This window comes from Vipera berus, assembly GCF_964194415.1.
Source record: "Vipera berus genome assembly, chromosome: 7".
Taxonomy (NCBI): Eukaryota; Metazoa; Chordata; class Lepidosauria; order Squamata; family Viperidae; genus Vipera; species Vipera berus.
The window spans coordinates 79582066-79599194 of NC_138209.1; the positions used below are offsets into that span (position 1 = coordinate 79582066).

Below are 17129 nucleotides of genomic sequence, written 5' to 3' on the forward strand. Positions count from 1 at the left end.
GGAATTTTGGACTATTATTTTTTAAGGTGATTAGGACAATACCAAAATTTCCTGCCCTGAAGTCTTTTTCCCACTGGCACCACATAATGCCATAAAAATGTGCTGGCAACCTCTTCATTCATCCCTGTCTCTGACACTGCTTTCTTCTCTTCCCCAAACTATGAGACAAACAGCCTTAAGTCATTCTTAGCTTTACTGGTATCGATGGAGACTTTCCTTGCAAGTCTGCCAAAGGCAGCCTATAAAACCTGTTTGGTTTTTGCCGGTGAAATATTTTGGAGAGAAGATGGAGGATGGGCAACGAATTGAAACAAAAGCATTGAAGGGAGGATTGGAATCTGTAAAAAGCCAGCAAACTTCATGGTCTTGCAGTTTTGTCTTGACTCAATGACAGATAATGAGAACTTCTAATCAGTACCTGGGAAAGTCCTTTAATTATAAGTTTATTCAGAAATAAAATTCAATTTGCCTAAGACCGATGGCCAAAACAGCAGATGGAAGCCCTGGGGTGATCTGATCCAGATTTGGACTCACAGTTGTTCCTGGATATAACTTGGGACAGATTCCTCCAGGAAATTGCAATTGTAGCCTGTGAAGTTGAAAAACATCCCAGAAAAAGGCTATAGTAAACTACAATTATATTGTTGCCAACAGTACTACACACTTGCTCATACAAAGCCAACAGACGTTAGACTGAGCATAAACCTACATAGGATTATTCACCATGAACCCATACAGGAAAATGGACATCACCAACAAATTCAGAGTGCTTGGGTATGGTTAGGAGGGCACTGACCTTTCTAGGCTGCCCTATCTACGTTTCCTGGGAAAATACATGGGAAAATCCCATTGGAGCAAAATTCTACTTAGGGTTAGGGTTTGGTCACCATGAACTCATAGAGCAAAATGGACATCGCCAACAAATTCGGAGTGCTTGGGTATGGTTAGGAGGGCACTGACTTTTCTAGCCTGCCCTATCTATCCTTCCTGGTAAAATACATGGGAAAATCCCATTGGATGAAAATTCCACTTAGGGTTAGGGTTAGGTCACCATGAACTCAAAGAGCAAAATGGACATCACCAACAAATTTGGAGTGCTTGGCTATGGTTAGGAGGGCGCTGACTTTTCTAGGCTGCCCTATCTACGTTTCCTGGTAAAATACATGGGAAAATCCCATAGGAGGAAAATTCCACTTATTGAAAAAGCACCTTTGGAACAATCAGGACTGGATGACTGAGAATCTGCATAGACAAGTACCAAGCTACCACTGTAATTTCAGCAGATTATCGTATTGAAGGGTGTGCTACTTTTTACTGTCATTTGTTCTCCTTCCCTCTCAATGGAGGCCTCTGGTTTTGTTTAGGTGGCTGTTCCTGGCTGATCTGTTTTCTGAAGCTGACGTGACACCGGCGCCTCCTTGTTTATTTCCTCGGCTTCCTTGTGAGTGCGTTACACTGAACACGCTTTTAAAAAATCAGACAGACCGTTACAGTGGGCGGGAGTGTTATTGACGCTACAGTGCAAACACAAATTGTTTAATAACCATTAAACCATAGAGTTTCAAAGGTGTGTTTGGAAGCCTTGCAGCTGCATTAACAGTAGAGCACAGGTAAGATGAAATCTAGCAAGTAACACCGAGTAAGGCTTGCACTAAGCCTACATATTAGATTAAATCGAAATGTGGTTTGCTTGGCACTGAGACAGCATCATGAAAGAATGCAACTATAGTGGTTATTTATAAACTGGTTTGTAATGTGTGTATGAATTTAATAGAAGTATAATATAAAACTAGATTTAAAAGCCATGCACTCTGTTTATTGCACTAAACCATGGTTTGTTTAATTTTTAAGGCGTCCTTGGTGCTCTCTGAGCTTGGTGCTTTTATTGCAAACGTTTCATTACCCAAACTAGAAAACATCATCAGTGCTAGTAAGGAGTGCTGTTTCCTCTCAATTTATTTTTTTAATTTAATTGTTTAATTTTTGTTTGCATTTTGTGGGAATGCTAGCACCATGGTTTATTGTTCACCATTTGTGAAACTAACCAACTGCAGTTTGGTCAATAAACAAAGGTTAAATCATTGTATAACAATGTACAAAGTAGGATTGTGCCAAATGTTAGTTTTTCTTCAGACCGGGCTAAATTTTTTGGACTCCGCCATTGCTGTGGGTGCTTCTGTGCAGTGTAGTCTGCAAATTGTGGTCCAAAAAATGCAAAGCTCGAATGGACATAAAACAACAACAACCGGGCATAGCGTTGTTAGCACCATGGTAGTCACCTTCTGGATCATAGCTACAGACATCCTTGGCTTGGTGGTTTCTGAAGTAGATCTTGAGAACTACAAGTGATTTTAAATGTTCCAGAGGGTTGATCTAACCACAAACAAGTCCTGATTTTTCTGGGATGCTGTATATAAACTTCCTAACAGGGAGGACAGCTGACCAGTGGAATGCCTCGCCTCTAGAAGTTGTGGGCGCTCCATCACTGGAGGTTTTCAAGAAGAGACTGGACAACCACTGGGCTGAAATGGTCTAGGGTCTCCTGCCTGAGCAGGGGGGTGGACTAGAAGACCTCCAGGATCCCTTCCAGCTCTATTCTGAATCAATTATTTGAAATTTCTTGAATCGCTTCCAGTTTGGAGGATTTACTTCTTGAAACCACTGGACATAATAAGTTTGGCATGTTGCAGAAAGAGGCATGTTCTAGAGTTCTCTAGAGTTCTCTAGAACCTCCAGATGAAGGAATGTTGCGCAGCTCTCTTGCGACAATCCTAAAAAGCTGGATTCGTGAGTCTGCATGAATGTGCCATGCTTTTTATTCCCCGCCTGTCCACTCTTCTTCTTCCACAAAGAAGCATCCGTGACTGACGGATCCTTTGTGAGGAGGGCATCTCTTCCGTAAATGGAGACATTGTTCTGTTTTGGTTGACTCCAGGGAGACCTCCTGAAACTAGAACCAGTAAATTGTGACATGGCAGAAACCAAGGGATTCAGCTTGGGCAACCAGGTCTCTTCCAAGAAAAGTGACTGAAGTTGAGTCATGCAGTGAATTGCCCAATAGGAATAGATGGAATAGGAATAGGAATAGCAATAGGAATAGCAATAGCAATAGCAATTAGGATAGGATAGGATAGGATAGGATAGGATAGGATAGGATAGGATAGAATAGAATAGAATAGAATAGAATAGAATAGAATAGAATAGAATAGAATAGAATAGAACAGAACAGAATAATGAAGAATAGAATGGAGTAGAGTAGAGTGAAGAATAGAATAGAATAGAATAGAATAGAATAGAATAGAATAGAATAGAATAGAATAGAATAGAATAGAATAGAATAGAACAGAACAGAACAGAATAATGAAGAATAGAATGGAGTAGAGTAGAGTGAAGAATAGAATAGAATAGAATAGAATAGAATAGAATAGAATAGAATAGAATAGAATAGAATAGAATAGAATAGAATAGAATAGAACAGAACAGAATAATGAAGAATAGAATGGAGTAGAGTAGAGTGAAGAATAGAATAGAATAGAATAGAATAGAATAGAATAGAATAGAATAGAATAGAATAGAATAGAATAGAATAGAATAGAATAGAATAGAATAGAATAGAACAGAACAGAACAGAATAATGAAGAATAGAATGGAGTAGAGTAGAGTGAAGAATAGAATAGAATAGAATAGAATAGAATAGAATAGAATAGAATAGAATAGAATAGAATAGAATAGAATAGAATAGAATAGAATAGAATAGAATAGAATAGAATAGAATAGAAGCTGGAAGGGACCTTGGAGGTCTTCTAGTCCAGCCCACTGCTCAAGCAGGCATACCATCTCAGACAAGTGACTGTGTAGCCCAGGGGTGGGCAACCTTGGCCCTTTTATGACTCGTGGACTTCAACTCCCAGAATTCCTGAGCCAGGCACGCTGAGGGGAAAGGGAGAGGTTTCCAAGCTGAGCCGTGCTGGCTCAGGAATTCTGGGAGTTGAAGTCCATGAGTCACAAAAGAGCCAAGGTTGCCTACCCCCCTGGGCTTGCCTCTTCTTAAAAACCTCCAGTGATGGAGGGCCCACGGTTTAGTAGGGTGGAAAAAATGGATGGGTTGACCGACCTAGAGACGAAGGGTGCCATTTCTGAGCATGGCGAGCGCGGATTTCTGATGCCCCTTTTCTCCTCCCAAAGGAAGGGGGGGTCAGAGGAGACCTGTGGTTGGCAACCTGGGCAGAAGCTTGAAATTATGGAGGGCGGCGGCGGGTGGAGGGAACCATGGGGGTGGGGTGGAGACCCCCACGGGAGAGGAGCGGCTGTGGCTCGGGATCTCCCGTGGAGGGAATTCCTGCCAAGAGCCGGATCGGGCTCCTTCGGCCCTGGGGCTGCTGTGCCCTTGGGGAGCGCTGGTGCCCGCGGGGCCGGCTGGAGTTTCAAGGTGGGGGGCGGAGCGGCTCGGCCATCAGGACCTTCGCAGAGGGAACGCAAGGCGGGCACCTGTTGGGAGCCGCGCCTTTCCCTCCTTCGGCGCCAGCGGTTTTCCAACATCTGGAAGGCGCGGTGAAAGCGCCTTCCGTCGGGAAAGTTTGCAGGAGCTGGGTCCCGCCTCTGGCCCTGGGTCGGGGGTGGGGGGAGCGAGGGATTCGACCGGGCCAGCCGTCTTTCCCCCCTCCCCAAACCTTTCTTCGCTTTGCATCATCCCGTACCCCCCCCCCCGGCGCACACACGCGCGCACACCGCCGCTGCGCCTTCCCCCCCCCCCCCGGATCCCTTCAGCCTGGGCTTCCCGGCCAGCGCTCAGCCCGCGGAGGAGCCCTTCCCGTGCAGGCGGCGTAACGTGGGGACGGCTCGCGCGCGCCTTCCAGGCGACTCCAGCGGAGACCGGCCGGAGGGTGCCGGTCGCTCTCCTCTTCCTCCTTCTCCTCCTCCTCCTCCTCCTCCGGCTCAGTGCGCGCAGCTCTCCGGAGCCCTCCGCCCTCCCCCCGCGCGCGTCCCCGCGAAGCTCCGGCGGCGGCAGCAGGTGGGAGGGAGGGAGGGAGGGAGGGAGGGAGGGGTGCGCGCCGGACCGGCCCCTCGCCCGCCTCGGGAGGCTGAGCGTCCGCCACAGCCCGGGAAGGCAGCGCTGCGCCCGTTCCGAGCCCGCCATGACTTTCCGCAGAGTGGCCAGCATCTCGGCGCAGCTGGAGGAAGCCGGCTCCGGCGGCGGTAGGGGGGCTTCGGCCCGGGGCTGGGGCGAAACTGGCTGGTACCGTCTGGCTTTCCCCTCTTTTAAGCGAACTTGACGCCCGGGCCGGCCAGCCGCGCTTCCCTTCGGAAGCGGGGGTCGCGCTGCCCTCCGGGCCGGCTTCTTTCGGGGTGGGTGGAAGGGGCATCCCGGGGGGAAGAAACCACACGGCCGGGTGGGGAGGGGGCACTTTTGCCTTGCGGAGAGAAGCGGAGCGCCGCTCAGCCCAGCCCAGCCCAGCCCAGCCCAGCCCCGCCGGGAGCCGCTTTCTGGCTGGCCGGGCTGCTTCTGGCGCCGGGAGGGGGGTTTCTCCAGGCCGGGGACGGTGGGCGGTGGGGGGGGGACTCCTCCCGCCACCCTCTCCCCTGTCGCCTCCGCTTTCCGCCGGGGGGAAAGCCGAGCGGCCCGCTTGCGACGGGCGGAGAGGAGGGCGCGCCTGTGCGCGTCGTCGGAGAGGGGCCGGGGTCGACCCGGGGGTCTCTCGCTTTCCGTGGAAAGGCGGTCTCGCTTAGCGGCGGGAAGCTCAGCTCGGCAGCCTCGGCTGGACGGCCCGGTGAGCGAGCCCGCGGCCCGGGTGCCGGGAGGGCTGGCCTCCCCTGAAGCGATGCCCGCTGCTTCCAGAGGAGACCCCTCGGCTTAGCCCAGAAAATACTGCGCCTTTTTCTTCGCTGGGAGGGCTCGCCAAGAGAGGGGAGAAAGTGGAGGAGGAGGCGGGGGGACTTCACCCGGAGAGCCGTGGCGAGCCGGGGTCTCCAAGAGAGCCTGGAACCGGGCAGCCCCCGACTTAGGGGCGGCAGGCCGGGGGTCTTCGGCTAGGCCGGCGGGAAGGAGAAGTTTGCCGCTGAGTTTGAAGGCGTTGCACGGGACGCTTTCCGGCTCCGAGGGGTTAAATTTACAGCAAACGTTGAGCTTCAAAGCCCGTCGAGGAACGGGGGAAACGAGGACCTGATTTTCAACCGAATCCCTAGAACGTGACTTGAAATAAACGAATTGGGGATTAGAGCGTTATTTTTTTTTATTTTATTTTTTTAGTTTCCTGTTGCTTGTCTGCACGCCGGTATCTTGCTTGTATCATGGGGAAATTAGTGGATCGACCTCAAGCCACCTGCGTCATTAAGCGCTATACCCAGTGCAGGAGAACTTCATTTAACTCTTCTTCGGTGAATTTTTCTCCTGGTAATTTGATATTCTAGCTATTGCGTGGGTAATTTCCACTATCCGAGAAAATCGCAGTGGAAAACTTCGTGCAGATGTACAAAAGACATAAATTAAAGGAAGAACGGTACAATTATAGGTATACAGTTGTATGATTCAGAATAGGCTATCATCCATGAGCCCTGTTCCCAACTGTTGTTTTCCAACGAGGCACTTCGGCCATCGTTTCAGCGGGGAGTGCCGCCTCCCTTCACTGTCACCCAACTGCCGGGAGGGTGGCAAGACACAGTTTGGACTTCCACACGGAGGGAAAAAAAAATAGGCTTGTTACATTTCTGTAAGGTAGGATAGACACTCTCTTGCAAATGCAAAACTCACCCCCGGCAGAAGGACGGAGGATGCCAAAAGGCGTGGATGGATTTAAGAAGACATTGATGAAGGAAGTAAGGACCAGCAATTCCTGGAAAGGAATCTCGGTCATGCAAAAGGTGACCAAGCAACCCATCCTTTGATCTTTCTTTCTGGAAGGTTCCTTGGCCTTTGAGGAAGACGAGGGCTGTAGAAGACTAATGGCTCTTTAGGCACAAGCAGTCACGCTGCTGCTTACACAGGCAGGACTACAACAGCTTGCAGAAAGAATTAAGCTTTGCCCCCCACCCCCACCCCCCAAAAATGCTTGCAAGCAGGTGGTTATTTTTCTGTTTGGTGCCAATGTGGAGGATGCGGCAATTGGCCCTCACCTCGAAATGTATAAAAAAGGATCTGAGGATTTGCAGAGCTTGCTAGCATATTAGTGCCCTTGGAAATTAGAGGAGATACATTTAGATTAGTCTTTTCAGACTTGGCAACTTAAGGTGGGTAGAGTTCAACTCTCAACTATTTCCCAGCCAGCCATGTTGACTGGGGAATTCTGGTAAGCTGAAGTGCGCAAAAAGTTTCCGAGTTTGAGAAACACTTGATCTAGATGGATGAAATCCTTAATCCATTGCAGCCCCAGAGGATCCACATTGATACCCAATGCTTCTATGAGCCTAAGATGTGCCCTGTTTGAATGCTGCTTCAAATTTATGTGTGTGTGTGTGTGTGTAAGATTGCATTGGGGTTCAATCCATGCATAGTGACGTAATATGCTGTAAACAACGCTCTTATATAAACTGAGTTGCTACATCCTTCCTTTGATCTCTCAGCACAAAATGCTACTGAGCAATAACATTTTATATGTTTCTCTGAGTTTCTGTTTTTTTGGAATCGTGCAAGAAAAAAGTTCAGCCTCTCTTCCTAAATATAAAGACTGGTTCTCTAAACGTAGCTTTCAGTTAACATTTTCCAATTATCGTAAGCTTCCAACTTGGATTAACTTGTCACTTTTTACCATCGCTAATGTCCTTCACAGTGATGAACTATGCAAACGGGGCTGGGTGGGCTAGAAAATTGAGATGCTGGTTCAAGCCAGGAAAGAAATGGTGACCATGTTCATTGCATCTGGAGGTCCCACAAACACCGGTGGCAGGCACATTTGTCTCCTTCTCCACAAAGCGACAACCCTGAATCTATTCCCAAAATGTTAGGATCTTTTCCTAACCCTTGTGGAAAGCTTTGAAAGCTAATTCTACGGGCCGGGCTACTTAAACACCTCTTCCATCTTTGTGATAGCATTTAATCTTTAAAAAAACAAAAAACTAAGAACAGCTGTTTCACAACTTTGGCTCTTCCCCCCCCCCATAAAATTCCAAAGGAATAAAAAGATGCTGTGATTGTGTCAAATCACATTTCTCACGCACAACTTTCCCCCACTGCAATGTCCTTTTCAATTTTTTTTTCAGCTTTAAAGGCATTTTGAAGAAAAAGAAAAGAAACAAAGGCGTATTTGTTTAAAAGTAGTGCCAAATATATTGCCAGTACAATGGTGTGAGGATCTTTTGAGTCTCTTATCATTTGTTTTTTTCTTATTTTCCTGAGGTTTTGGCCAGGGAGGGGTGGATTTTTTTTTCCCAATTGGCTTAAATAATATATTTCATATCAAAGATGGAGCATAGAGGAATATTGGTACTGTGTATACATAATATATGAGCGTATTAGAGTTTGAAAACTTGTTTTCCACGACTGTAAATGAAGAATATATTTTTATTCAACATTTTCATAAGCAACATACAATGATTAGTATCCTGTTATAGTTCAAATACCTTGTAGCAGTAATAATACCCTTCTTCAAGTAGAATAGAATTTAATTCTCCTGAGGAATTCTCTTAATGTGTGAATCCAGAACTTGATGCTAAAATGTATTTAAAATATTTGACAGATACGTTGAAGGTCCCCACTGATTAAGGACCTGCAAGTACAGATGGTCACCAACTCAAAAGTATTCCAGAATCTTACAAACTCTGTGTCAGAAGCACATGTATATAGTCGGAGAATGAAATATTAAAATGAATTTCATAGGCAATGATAGTTTTGTTTCTCTATATACATTATCTTGGGGAAGAAAGCATAGTTTATGGAGAAATAGGGATTGGTTCCTAGTGCCACATTTTAAGGCAGGAGTCTTCAAACTTGGCCCTTTGATGACTTGTGGACTTCAACTCCCAGAATTCCTCAGCCAGGCACACAAGGAATTCTGGGAGTTGAAGTCCATAAGTCATCAAAGGGCCAAGTTTGAAGACCCCTGCTTTAAGGTAACATTGCATGTTATATTTTAGCTGACTAGAATTCAGGGAAGAACTGAACATGTGAACATAACCAGGCTTATATGCTTTTAAATGCTAGGCAACCAGAATTGGCTGGACTGTTTTCCAAGCTTGTTTGTTTGTCCGTGATTTGTACCCAGGGCAGCTATACAGCTGGTCTTTGACGTGACCACAGCTGAGCTTCAAATTTCTGTTCCTAAGCAAGAGAGTTGTTAAGTGAGTTTTGCTTCATTTTATGACCTTTGCTGTTTCAGCCGGTAAGTGGATCACTGCAGCTGTCAAGTCAGTAACACAGCAACCACCATAAATATGAAACGGATGCCAAGCATCTAAGTTTGGATCACATGACGGTGGGGGGTACGGCAAGTGTGAAAAACGGTCATAATTCACCTTTTTCAGTGCCGCTGTAACTTCAAATGGTTTCTAATGGTTCAAGTAGTTGTAAGTTGAGGACTATCAGTGGAAGTCTCTCTTGGATATGTTTCGCTTTATAATTTTGTTCAGAAGTGTAATATATGTCCATTAAAGGAGAAACTTCTTTTATTTCCCAAATAAAACACAGAGAGTCAGTTAAGGCAGGTGGCTAGCCTATGGGCAATGGAAAGTCCTGAAGATTTAAGGCTGGTTTACTTATAATATTTTTGGATTAGTTTATGCAAGCCACGCATGCAGTTTACTCACTTTAGACTTCAGGTGGATCAACTGTAGGCCTTAATGTCAAGGTTGCTCCCAGGAGAAACTCTCCATAGCCCATCACAAAAACTCAGGCGAGAGAAGAACCGAACTCACATTGCTTCCCATCTGCAGGAAACAGGAGTCGCCATTTTTCCTGGTATCCGGTGCCAAATTGATTTTCTCTAACCATGCCTGAATCCAACATATATTTTTTTTGTATTTTTCTGACTCCAAATTCTCCTTCGAGATCCACTTCTACAGCTGAGCTTCAACAGGGCTGCGTCTTTCTCAATAACATCGGAGTCCTTAGTACACCTGTAATAGCTGGGTGGAAGGGAGGTACAGGTTTATTCCTAGATGAGAGGGGCGACTCATCGTTCAATCACGGCTTTTGGGATAAATAGCAAAATGGTAGAAATTGGAGAGAGAGGCAGAACGATGCATTATTTGCTTCTGCACAAAATCTCACTCTTTACCCATCGTCTCTTTCAAGGTTTCCCCTTCCGGCAGCCTCTCCCTTGCAAACCAGCAGTTCATTTATCTTTCCCCACCCATCGTTGTTCTACAACTCTTCCTCCTTTCCTTTCCTTTCCTTTCCTTTCCTTTCCTTTCCTTTCCTTTCCTTTCCTTTCCTTTCCTTTCCTTTCCTTTCCTTTCCTTTCCTTTCCTTTCCTTCCCTTCCCTTCCCTTCCCTTCCCTTCCCTTCCCTTCCCTTCCCTTCCCTCCTCTTCCCTTCCCTTCCCTTCCCTTCCCTCCTCTTCCCACAGCCGTGTATTCTAACATTTACTTTAAAGACAATAATTGTCTATTACAATGATAGGCTTCTTTTTTCCCCCTTTGTCATGATTACTATTAATTTCTGTTCTATTTTCTCCACAAAGAATAGCTACGCCTTCTTCCTATTTGCCGTCTCCATGAATAACAATCCTTACTCATCGAACCTACAGATGCAGCCCCGAAGGGGAGAAGATGCAAAGACAGAGACGCTAGTGGGAGAATTGTGCTTGGCTTCTGATTGGGACGAGTCAAATTATTTTGCTACTAGGATTAAACGGCGTAAATCCAATGGCCCTGGATTTCTTAGCATTAGACCAAGGGCCTGTTTTGTAAAAGTGGAGCGGGAGGAGGGTGGTGGCAACAGATGTCGTGGTCTCCCCACCACCGCGAGTCTAGACAGGCTCTTCCACTGAAGAACAAACCTCCTATGGAAGGCTGCCTTGTGCCTCCTCCATCTATGTGAAGAATGAAGGAGATTGTCAGAAAAGAGCTGAAAGGGACCTTGGAGGTCTTCTAGTCCAACCCCCTGCTCAAGTAGGAGACCTAGAGAAAGTGGCTGTCTGGTCTCTTCTTAAAGATCTCCAGTGATGAAGCACCCACAACTTCCAGAGGCAAGGAGTTCCACTGCTTAATTGTTCTCACCGTCAGGAAGTTTCTCCTTAGTTCCAGGTTGCTTAGCTCTTTGATTAGTTTCCATCCGTTGCTTCTTGTCCCGCCGTCTGGCGTTTTGGAAAATAATTGCGATGGTGATTTTGCTGGATAGTGCAGAACTTTGGACCGTGAAGGGCGAATGACTGCAGAGAAGGTGCAACTGGGTGGGTTACTGCCCCCTGCCCCCCAGTTCTTCTGCCAAGGTCTCCCTTACTCCAGGAGCAAACCTCCAGCATCAGAACACATTTTTGCAAACTGCCAAGTGCGGCAATAGCCTTGCTGAGAAAAGAGACAGCAAGAGAAAGTAAATAATGACTCAGTCCTGGAAAAGGAGAAGGCGTGAGAAAGAAACTCAAAATAACTCCACCTTGATTCTCTTTGGTATAAGAGGGGGCAGAAGGATTCTCTGGCTGGCTTCCAAGATTCTGCCATTATGCCCAGCAGCAGTAAAGTAGCGTTTCTGAAAAACCTTCCTGTCTTCTTTCTTGTCCTGTCCTGGCTCAAAGGGCTGAGAGCAAAGGAAACGTCACACATCTCAGCTTCTCCATTTATGCTAAATGCACCTACGTGCCGTCAAAGGCAGGCAGGATGTTGAAGTCTGTTCCCTTCTCTCTCCATCCCAGGAAATATAAATTCAGTAGCTTAATATGGCCGATCGGGTGTGGGACAACCGGGGTCCGACTTATGGGGCTTTACAGCCAGTCATCCCGTCTGCCTGATCACCTGTTACTTGGGTGCCTGAAAACCAGATTAAGATTATGTTGCATCCCAACAAGCATTCAGGACATGGGTCCACGTCATCTCCAGGAAGCTACGGATGCTCTCTTTAGTATAAGGGGCAGAAGGAAAAATGCTGGCTTAGTTCTGGAAGCCAGAGTCATGGATTCGACATGTATGAAAGCCAATCTATGTGTCCCTGGATAATGTTGCAGGAACGCCAGGAACAGAGCTTTAGTCTTCCAAGCTTTTTTGGACTCGTTCTGGAGCCCATCCTCAGAGAACCTCTCTCTAGCAGAGTTTATGCTTTGGCTATTCTGTGCATTGTATTTATGCGGTGCCTGGTTGTGTGTGGCTTTTTAGTTGTTGATTGTTGAGTTCATGGCTGGCTATTGGCTCCCAATAGTCCTTGGCTCCCAAGTACCTGATAAGCTGGTGATAAATCAGCACTCCTGTTGACTGACAAGAGTCTCATTTCCAGGCTTCAATAATTTCCCTGGCTGTTTTTGTACCTGCTCCGCCAACAATCTTAGTAGCTGTGAAATTGTACTGTATATATGTATGTCCTTGTTCATTGCAATGTGAAGGTACCAATGAGTTCAGGTCTCCTTATCTGACCAGTCTCTTGTGTTCTTGCAATCTGGTGGTTGGTCTTCCTCCGTCTTCCCTACCTAGTCACTGCGGCAATCCGTGCAGGGGATCCAGTAGATTTCATACTTTCTCTCTCTCTGGTAAATGGAGCAAGCATGGTGAGGAAAGCACCACACTGCCCTTTGTGGGTGATGGTTTGTGGGGGGTCAGGCTCACAAGCCAGTGTTTTGTGACTGGGAAAGTAGACCAGCAGTTCTTCATCCTAAGTTATGGTAGTATGTTCACTGTCCACAAGAATCGAGACGGCCATGGTGTAAGAAGCAGACAGGAAGCTATTCAAACGCAGATGAGGGGAATTCATGGCTTTATACAGTGAGGGCAATTAACCAGTGGAACTGCTTGCCACCAGAAGTTGTGTGGGCTTCATCACTGGAGGCTTTTAAGAACAGGCTGGACAGCCACTTGTCAGGAATAGTACATATAGGGTCTCTTGCTCGAGCAGAAGGTTGACTAGAAGACCTCCAAGGTCCCTTCCAGCTTTATTCTGACCTCTGCCCAATATTTTCGTCAGGAATTGAAGAGTGCAGAAGCCATAAATGGCAAGCAGGCAGCTTTTTTTCTTCTTCTTCTCCAGACTCAACAATGAGGCTATTGGACGAAAAGAAAACACACGCACACACACAGAGACACACAATCTCTTCTGCATATTCTCTAGATGAAATCGATGCATTACGTGTTTTGTTTTTTTTTGCAATCAGTGCAACAGCAGAGGTCAGCAAAACGGCAGAGATAGGTTTACAGCTCCCCGAGCAAATAGCAGCTTCTGGCTGCGGGGGCTATTTCTGTGCTGCTTTCCCCCCCCCATACCTAAAAAAAAATAATCAGAACCAGCTCCCAGCTTTAGAGTCTTCTTCCTGCCCTGGCTGAGGTTGCGAAGAAGACCGAGCAGCCTTCGTTTGTTGGTTCAAGCTGGAGGATTCCTACCCAGCCTAAAAAAAAAAAGCACGAATATGAAAAACACAGAAACACACACACACAAAAAGGGGAAACGGTGCCTGCTGCTTCTTCCTTCTTTATTTCGTCCTCACTCAAATATCAGCCAACCAACTGAATAAGGAAACATGGGGGAGAAAATAAAAAAGTTCCCAGTTGTTTCTTCGATCCCCAGATTCTTGCCTGTTACTCGAAGGAGGGGAGCCATTCAATGCATATCACACGATCAATCTCTGCTTAAAGGATCTTCACGTTCGGAGTTCGGAATATGACAATCTATGGAGGATGGTGGCTGTTTCAAGCTTGGAGTCTAGTGAAAGCAGTTATGATACAACCCTGGACGGGCAACTTTAAACGTATCTTCAGCAACGGGATTGTTGTTTTGGGTGCTATCAGCTTTTGAGTGTAACTACAGATGTGCAAAATACGTCTTCTTTTGAACGGGCTCTGCCCTTGCGATCCTTACGTGACCTTTTATTTCGCCTCAAAACGAAATAATAATAATAATAATAATAATAATAATAATAATAATAATAATAATAATAATAATAACAACAACAACAACAACAACAAACAACAACAACAACAACAACAACAACAACAACAACAACAACAATAATAATAATAATAATAATAATAATAATAATAAATTGGAGGTCTTCTAGTCCAGCCCCCCGCTCAAGCAGGAGAACTTATACCATCTCAGTCAAGTGACTGTCCAGCCTCTTCTTGTAAATCTCCAGTGATCATCCCTCCCTTTTAGTTGGTGGTCATGCTTTGCTGCTAGCCTTATTTCTGGCTTCTCTATTTTAGGAAATTGTGCTTACTTTTTTCTATCTTTTTTTCTGCCGGTCTGTGCTTGTTGCTGTTGTTGTTTTTTTGCCTTGTTACTTAGGCATAGGTAAAAATATGTGGCAGTATGCCCTTTGGTTTTAATGGGAAAAAATTGCAGTTCCCCCGCACACGCGTGCTAGTCGTTTCCGACTCTAGGGGCCGGTGCTCATCTCCGTTTCAAAGCCGAAGAGCCAGCGCTTGTCCGAGGACGTCTCCGCGGTCATGTGGCCGGCATGACTAGAGGCCAAAGGCGCACGGAACGCTGTTACCTTCCCACCGTAGTGGTCCCTATTTTTCTACTTGCATTTTTACGTGCTTTCGAACTGCTAGGTTGGCAGAAGCTGTGACGAGTAACAGGCGCTCACTCTGCTACGCGGCACTCGGGATTCGACCTGCCAAACTGCCGACCTTCTGATCGACAAGCTCAGCATCCTAACCCACTGAGCCACCGTGTCCCTACTAAGTTAATGTTAGGGCAATTTAACGAAGGGAAAGGCTGTTTTCTGCTCAACAAGGGATTTTGCTTTTTGCTTTCTGTTCTCTGCCTAAAAATTCATCCCAATCCTTCTTTTTCTTAATTTGCTCCTTATTGCTCTCTCTGCCTTGCTCTTCTGCCTGCCTTCCTGTGCTCAGCCGGTCTTTCTAATTGCCCCCAGTTGCCTCCGGCCGTTGCTCCCCTTGGGTGTCTCTTCCGCGTTCAGCTATTTTTCCTCTGCTGAGCTGGCCTAATAGCCGGCTTTTCTGAGCTGGGCAGGTTTGCTAGTTGGTTTTTCTCTGCTGAGCAGGTTTAATAGCCGGGTTTTCTCCACTGGGCCTTCCCACCAACTGCCTCCAGGAGTGTAGAAAAGTCCTGATTTCAATAGTGTTTGGAGCGTTCTCATTCAAAATTCTTTCCAATTCTCTTTTAACAGAACAATTATTTCAATGACTGATTTAAGAAAAACAGTTTCGCCGCCCTATTCCATCGTTTGTGCAGAAATTTTCCTCTTTGCAGAAAGGGGGCATCCTGAGTAAATCCAGAACATCCCTCTGTTTCAATCCATAACCGAGCAGTTTTAATAGTTTATTTTTGACAATTAAAAGATACTCTTCCGTGTGAACTTTCTTGTCGCTGATTGTGCCTATGGCACTTTATAGAGCTTGTCTGAAGTCTGAGCTTAAGAACTAATTCAGCTTTTTGCAAAACCTGTATTCATAATCAATGAAAAACTCAACCGCTTCTTAGTATCCTGGTGGGGGAAAATGTTAGGCTTTAAAAGCAGATAAACTCTTCAAATCTACTTTAAATAGGTACTTTATGGTGAACCTTAATTTTCTTGCTAAAATGGAGGCATCAGTATTTTAGCAGGCACCGTGGACGCGTTGTCCTCTCCACTTGTCCTGGAGCTGCCCATTGTGTCGATCAATAAAGCAGAATATTGCTGGAAGGGACCTTGGAGGTCTTCTGGTCCAGCCCGCTGCTCCAGCAGGAGATCATATTCCAATTCAGACAAGTGACTGTCCAGTCTCTTCTTAAAAACCTCCAGTGATGAAGCACCCACAACTTGTGAAGGTAAAGCTGTTCCACAGTTTAATTGTTTTCCTTAATTCCAAGTTGCTTCTCTCCTTGATTAGTTTCCATCTGTTCCTTCTTATCTTGCCTTCTGGTGCTTTGGAAAACAGGTTGACCCCCCCCTCTTCTTTGTGGCAGTCCCTCAAATACTGGAACACGGCTAGTTCTTCTTTTCTCTAGACTGGCCAAACCCAAATCCTGCAACCGTTCTTCATATGTTTTAGACTCCTGGCCTTTAATCGTCTTAGTTGCTCTTCTTTGCACTTTTTTTAAAAAAAAATCTCAATTACTAGTATGTGACTGGGTATCCAATCTGAAACGGCAGAGAGAAAAATTGTCCTGAACGATATGGAAAACTGGAAACGTTGAACAGAATTAGGATTAGGACAGAATCCTTCCTTGGATTCTGGGAAGCCTTGAGAGGTAGAAGAAACGGTGACTTACCTTCTTATTACCTGGAAAACAGGAAAAGTGTGAGTGCCGGGTGTGCAAAGGGCTGACTTGACAGGTGATGTGTGGTTATGGGTCTTACATGGAATGAACAAAAATGGGGAAAAAAATTTCACTACTTCTCTCTTTCTATTATTTCTTCTTGGCCTCCACTTTATGTAACACCCCCCACCTCCAAAAAAAGAGAAGTGCTTGGTTTGAATACCAACAAGTGTAGCGATTTTGTAAATGTTTTTGCAGACAGTTTAGTTTACTCCAGCCCTATAATTAGCCATTATAATTAATCTACAGTAAAGTTTTTCCCCCTAGACCTGCCCATTTCTAAATGCCGGGCGTCAGATTGACACAGAAATCTCTGGATCTCACCCCGTTTCAGCTTTTATGAGAACTTGCACTTTTTTCCCCCAAATCTTTCCTTCCCCTCCCCCCAGTCATGACCAGCTATAGAGAGTTGAGCAAAACGGCAGGAATGTTTTGCCTTAAATCCTTGCCATTTTGGCTAGTTGTAGCGTAAAGCTGGACAAGGAGGCCATACTTAAAATTACTCAAAAGAACGATCAGATCTGCAGGCCTGCAAATTGCTTTAATGTCAGGTTTAGAAAATGAAGCAAACGTTTCTGCACTATCTGATCCCCCCCCCCAGACTGTTGTTTGAGGACGCTATTTCAGCATGTTTCAAAACTTCAGCATACAGCGATAATACGATTAATTGTACATTAAAAACCGCAATAAGCTGCATTTTGATGAAGAGGAGATTTGGATGTAAGCCTCCTTTTTTTAATTTAGTTGCAGTCGTGCTTGAGACAAAGGGGTTAATTTTAAGAAACGCTATACA

The 17129-nt window shown here is 45.7% G+C and overlaps 1 protein-coding gene across 2 annotated transcripts in view; it reads left to right on the forward strand.

Moving 5' to 3' along the window:
- Positions 1-5135: 5135 nt before the first annotated feature.
- KCNIP4 (potassium voltage-gated channel interacting protein 4) overlaps positions 5136-17129 on the forward strand; it is a gene marked incomplete at its 5' end in the record, with an annotated part of 258129 nt that continues 246135 nt past the window's right edge. For both annotated transcript variants that reach the window (XM_081332490.1, XM_081332492.1), the window contains one exon: positions 5136-5196. In XM_081332490.1, the coding sequence (XP_081188616.1) occupies positions 5136-5196 (61 nt within the window). The remainder of the gene's footprint in view (positions 5197-17129) is intronic.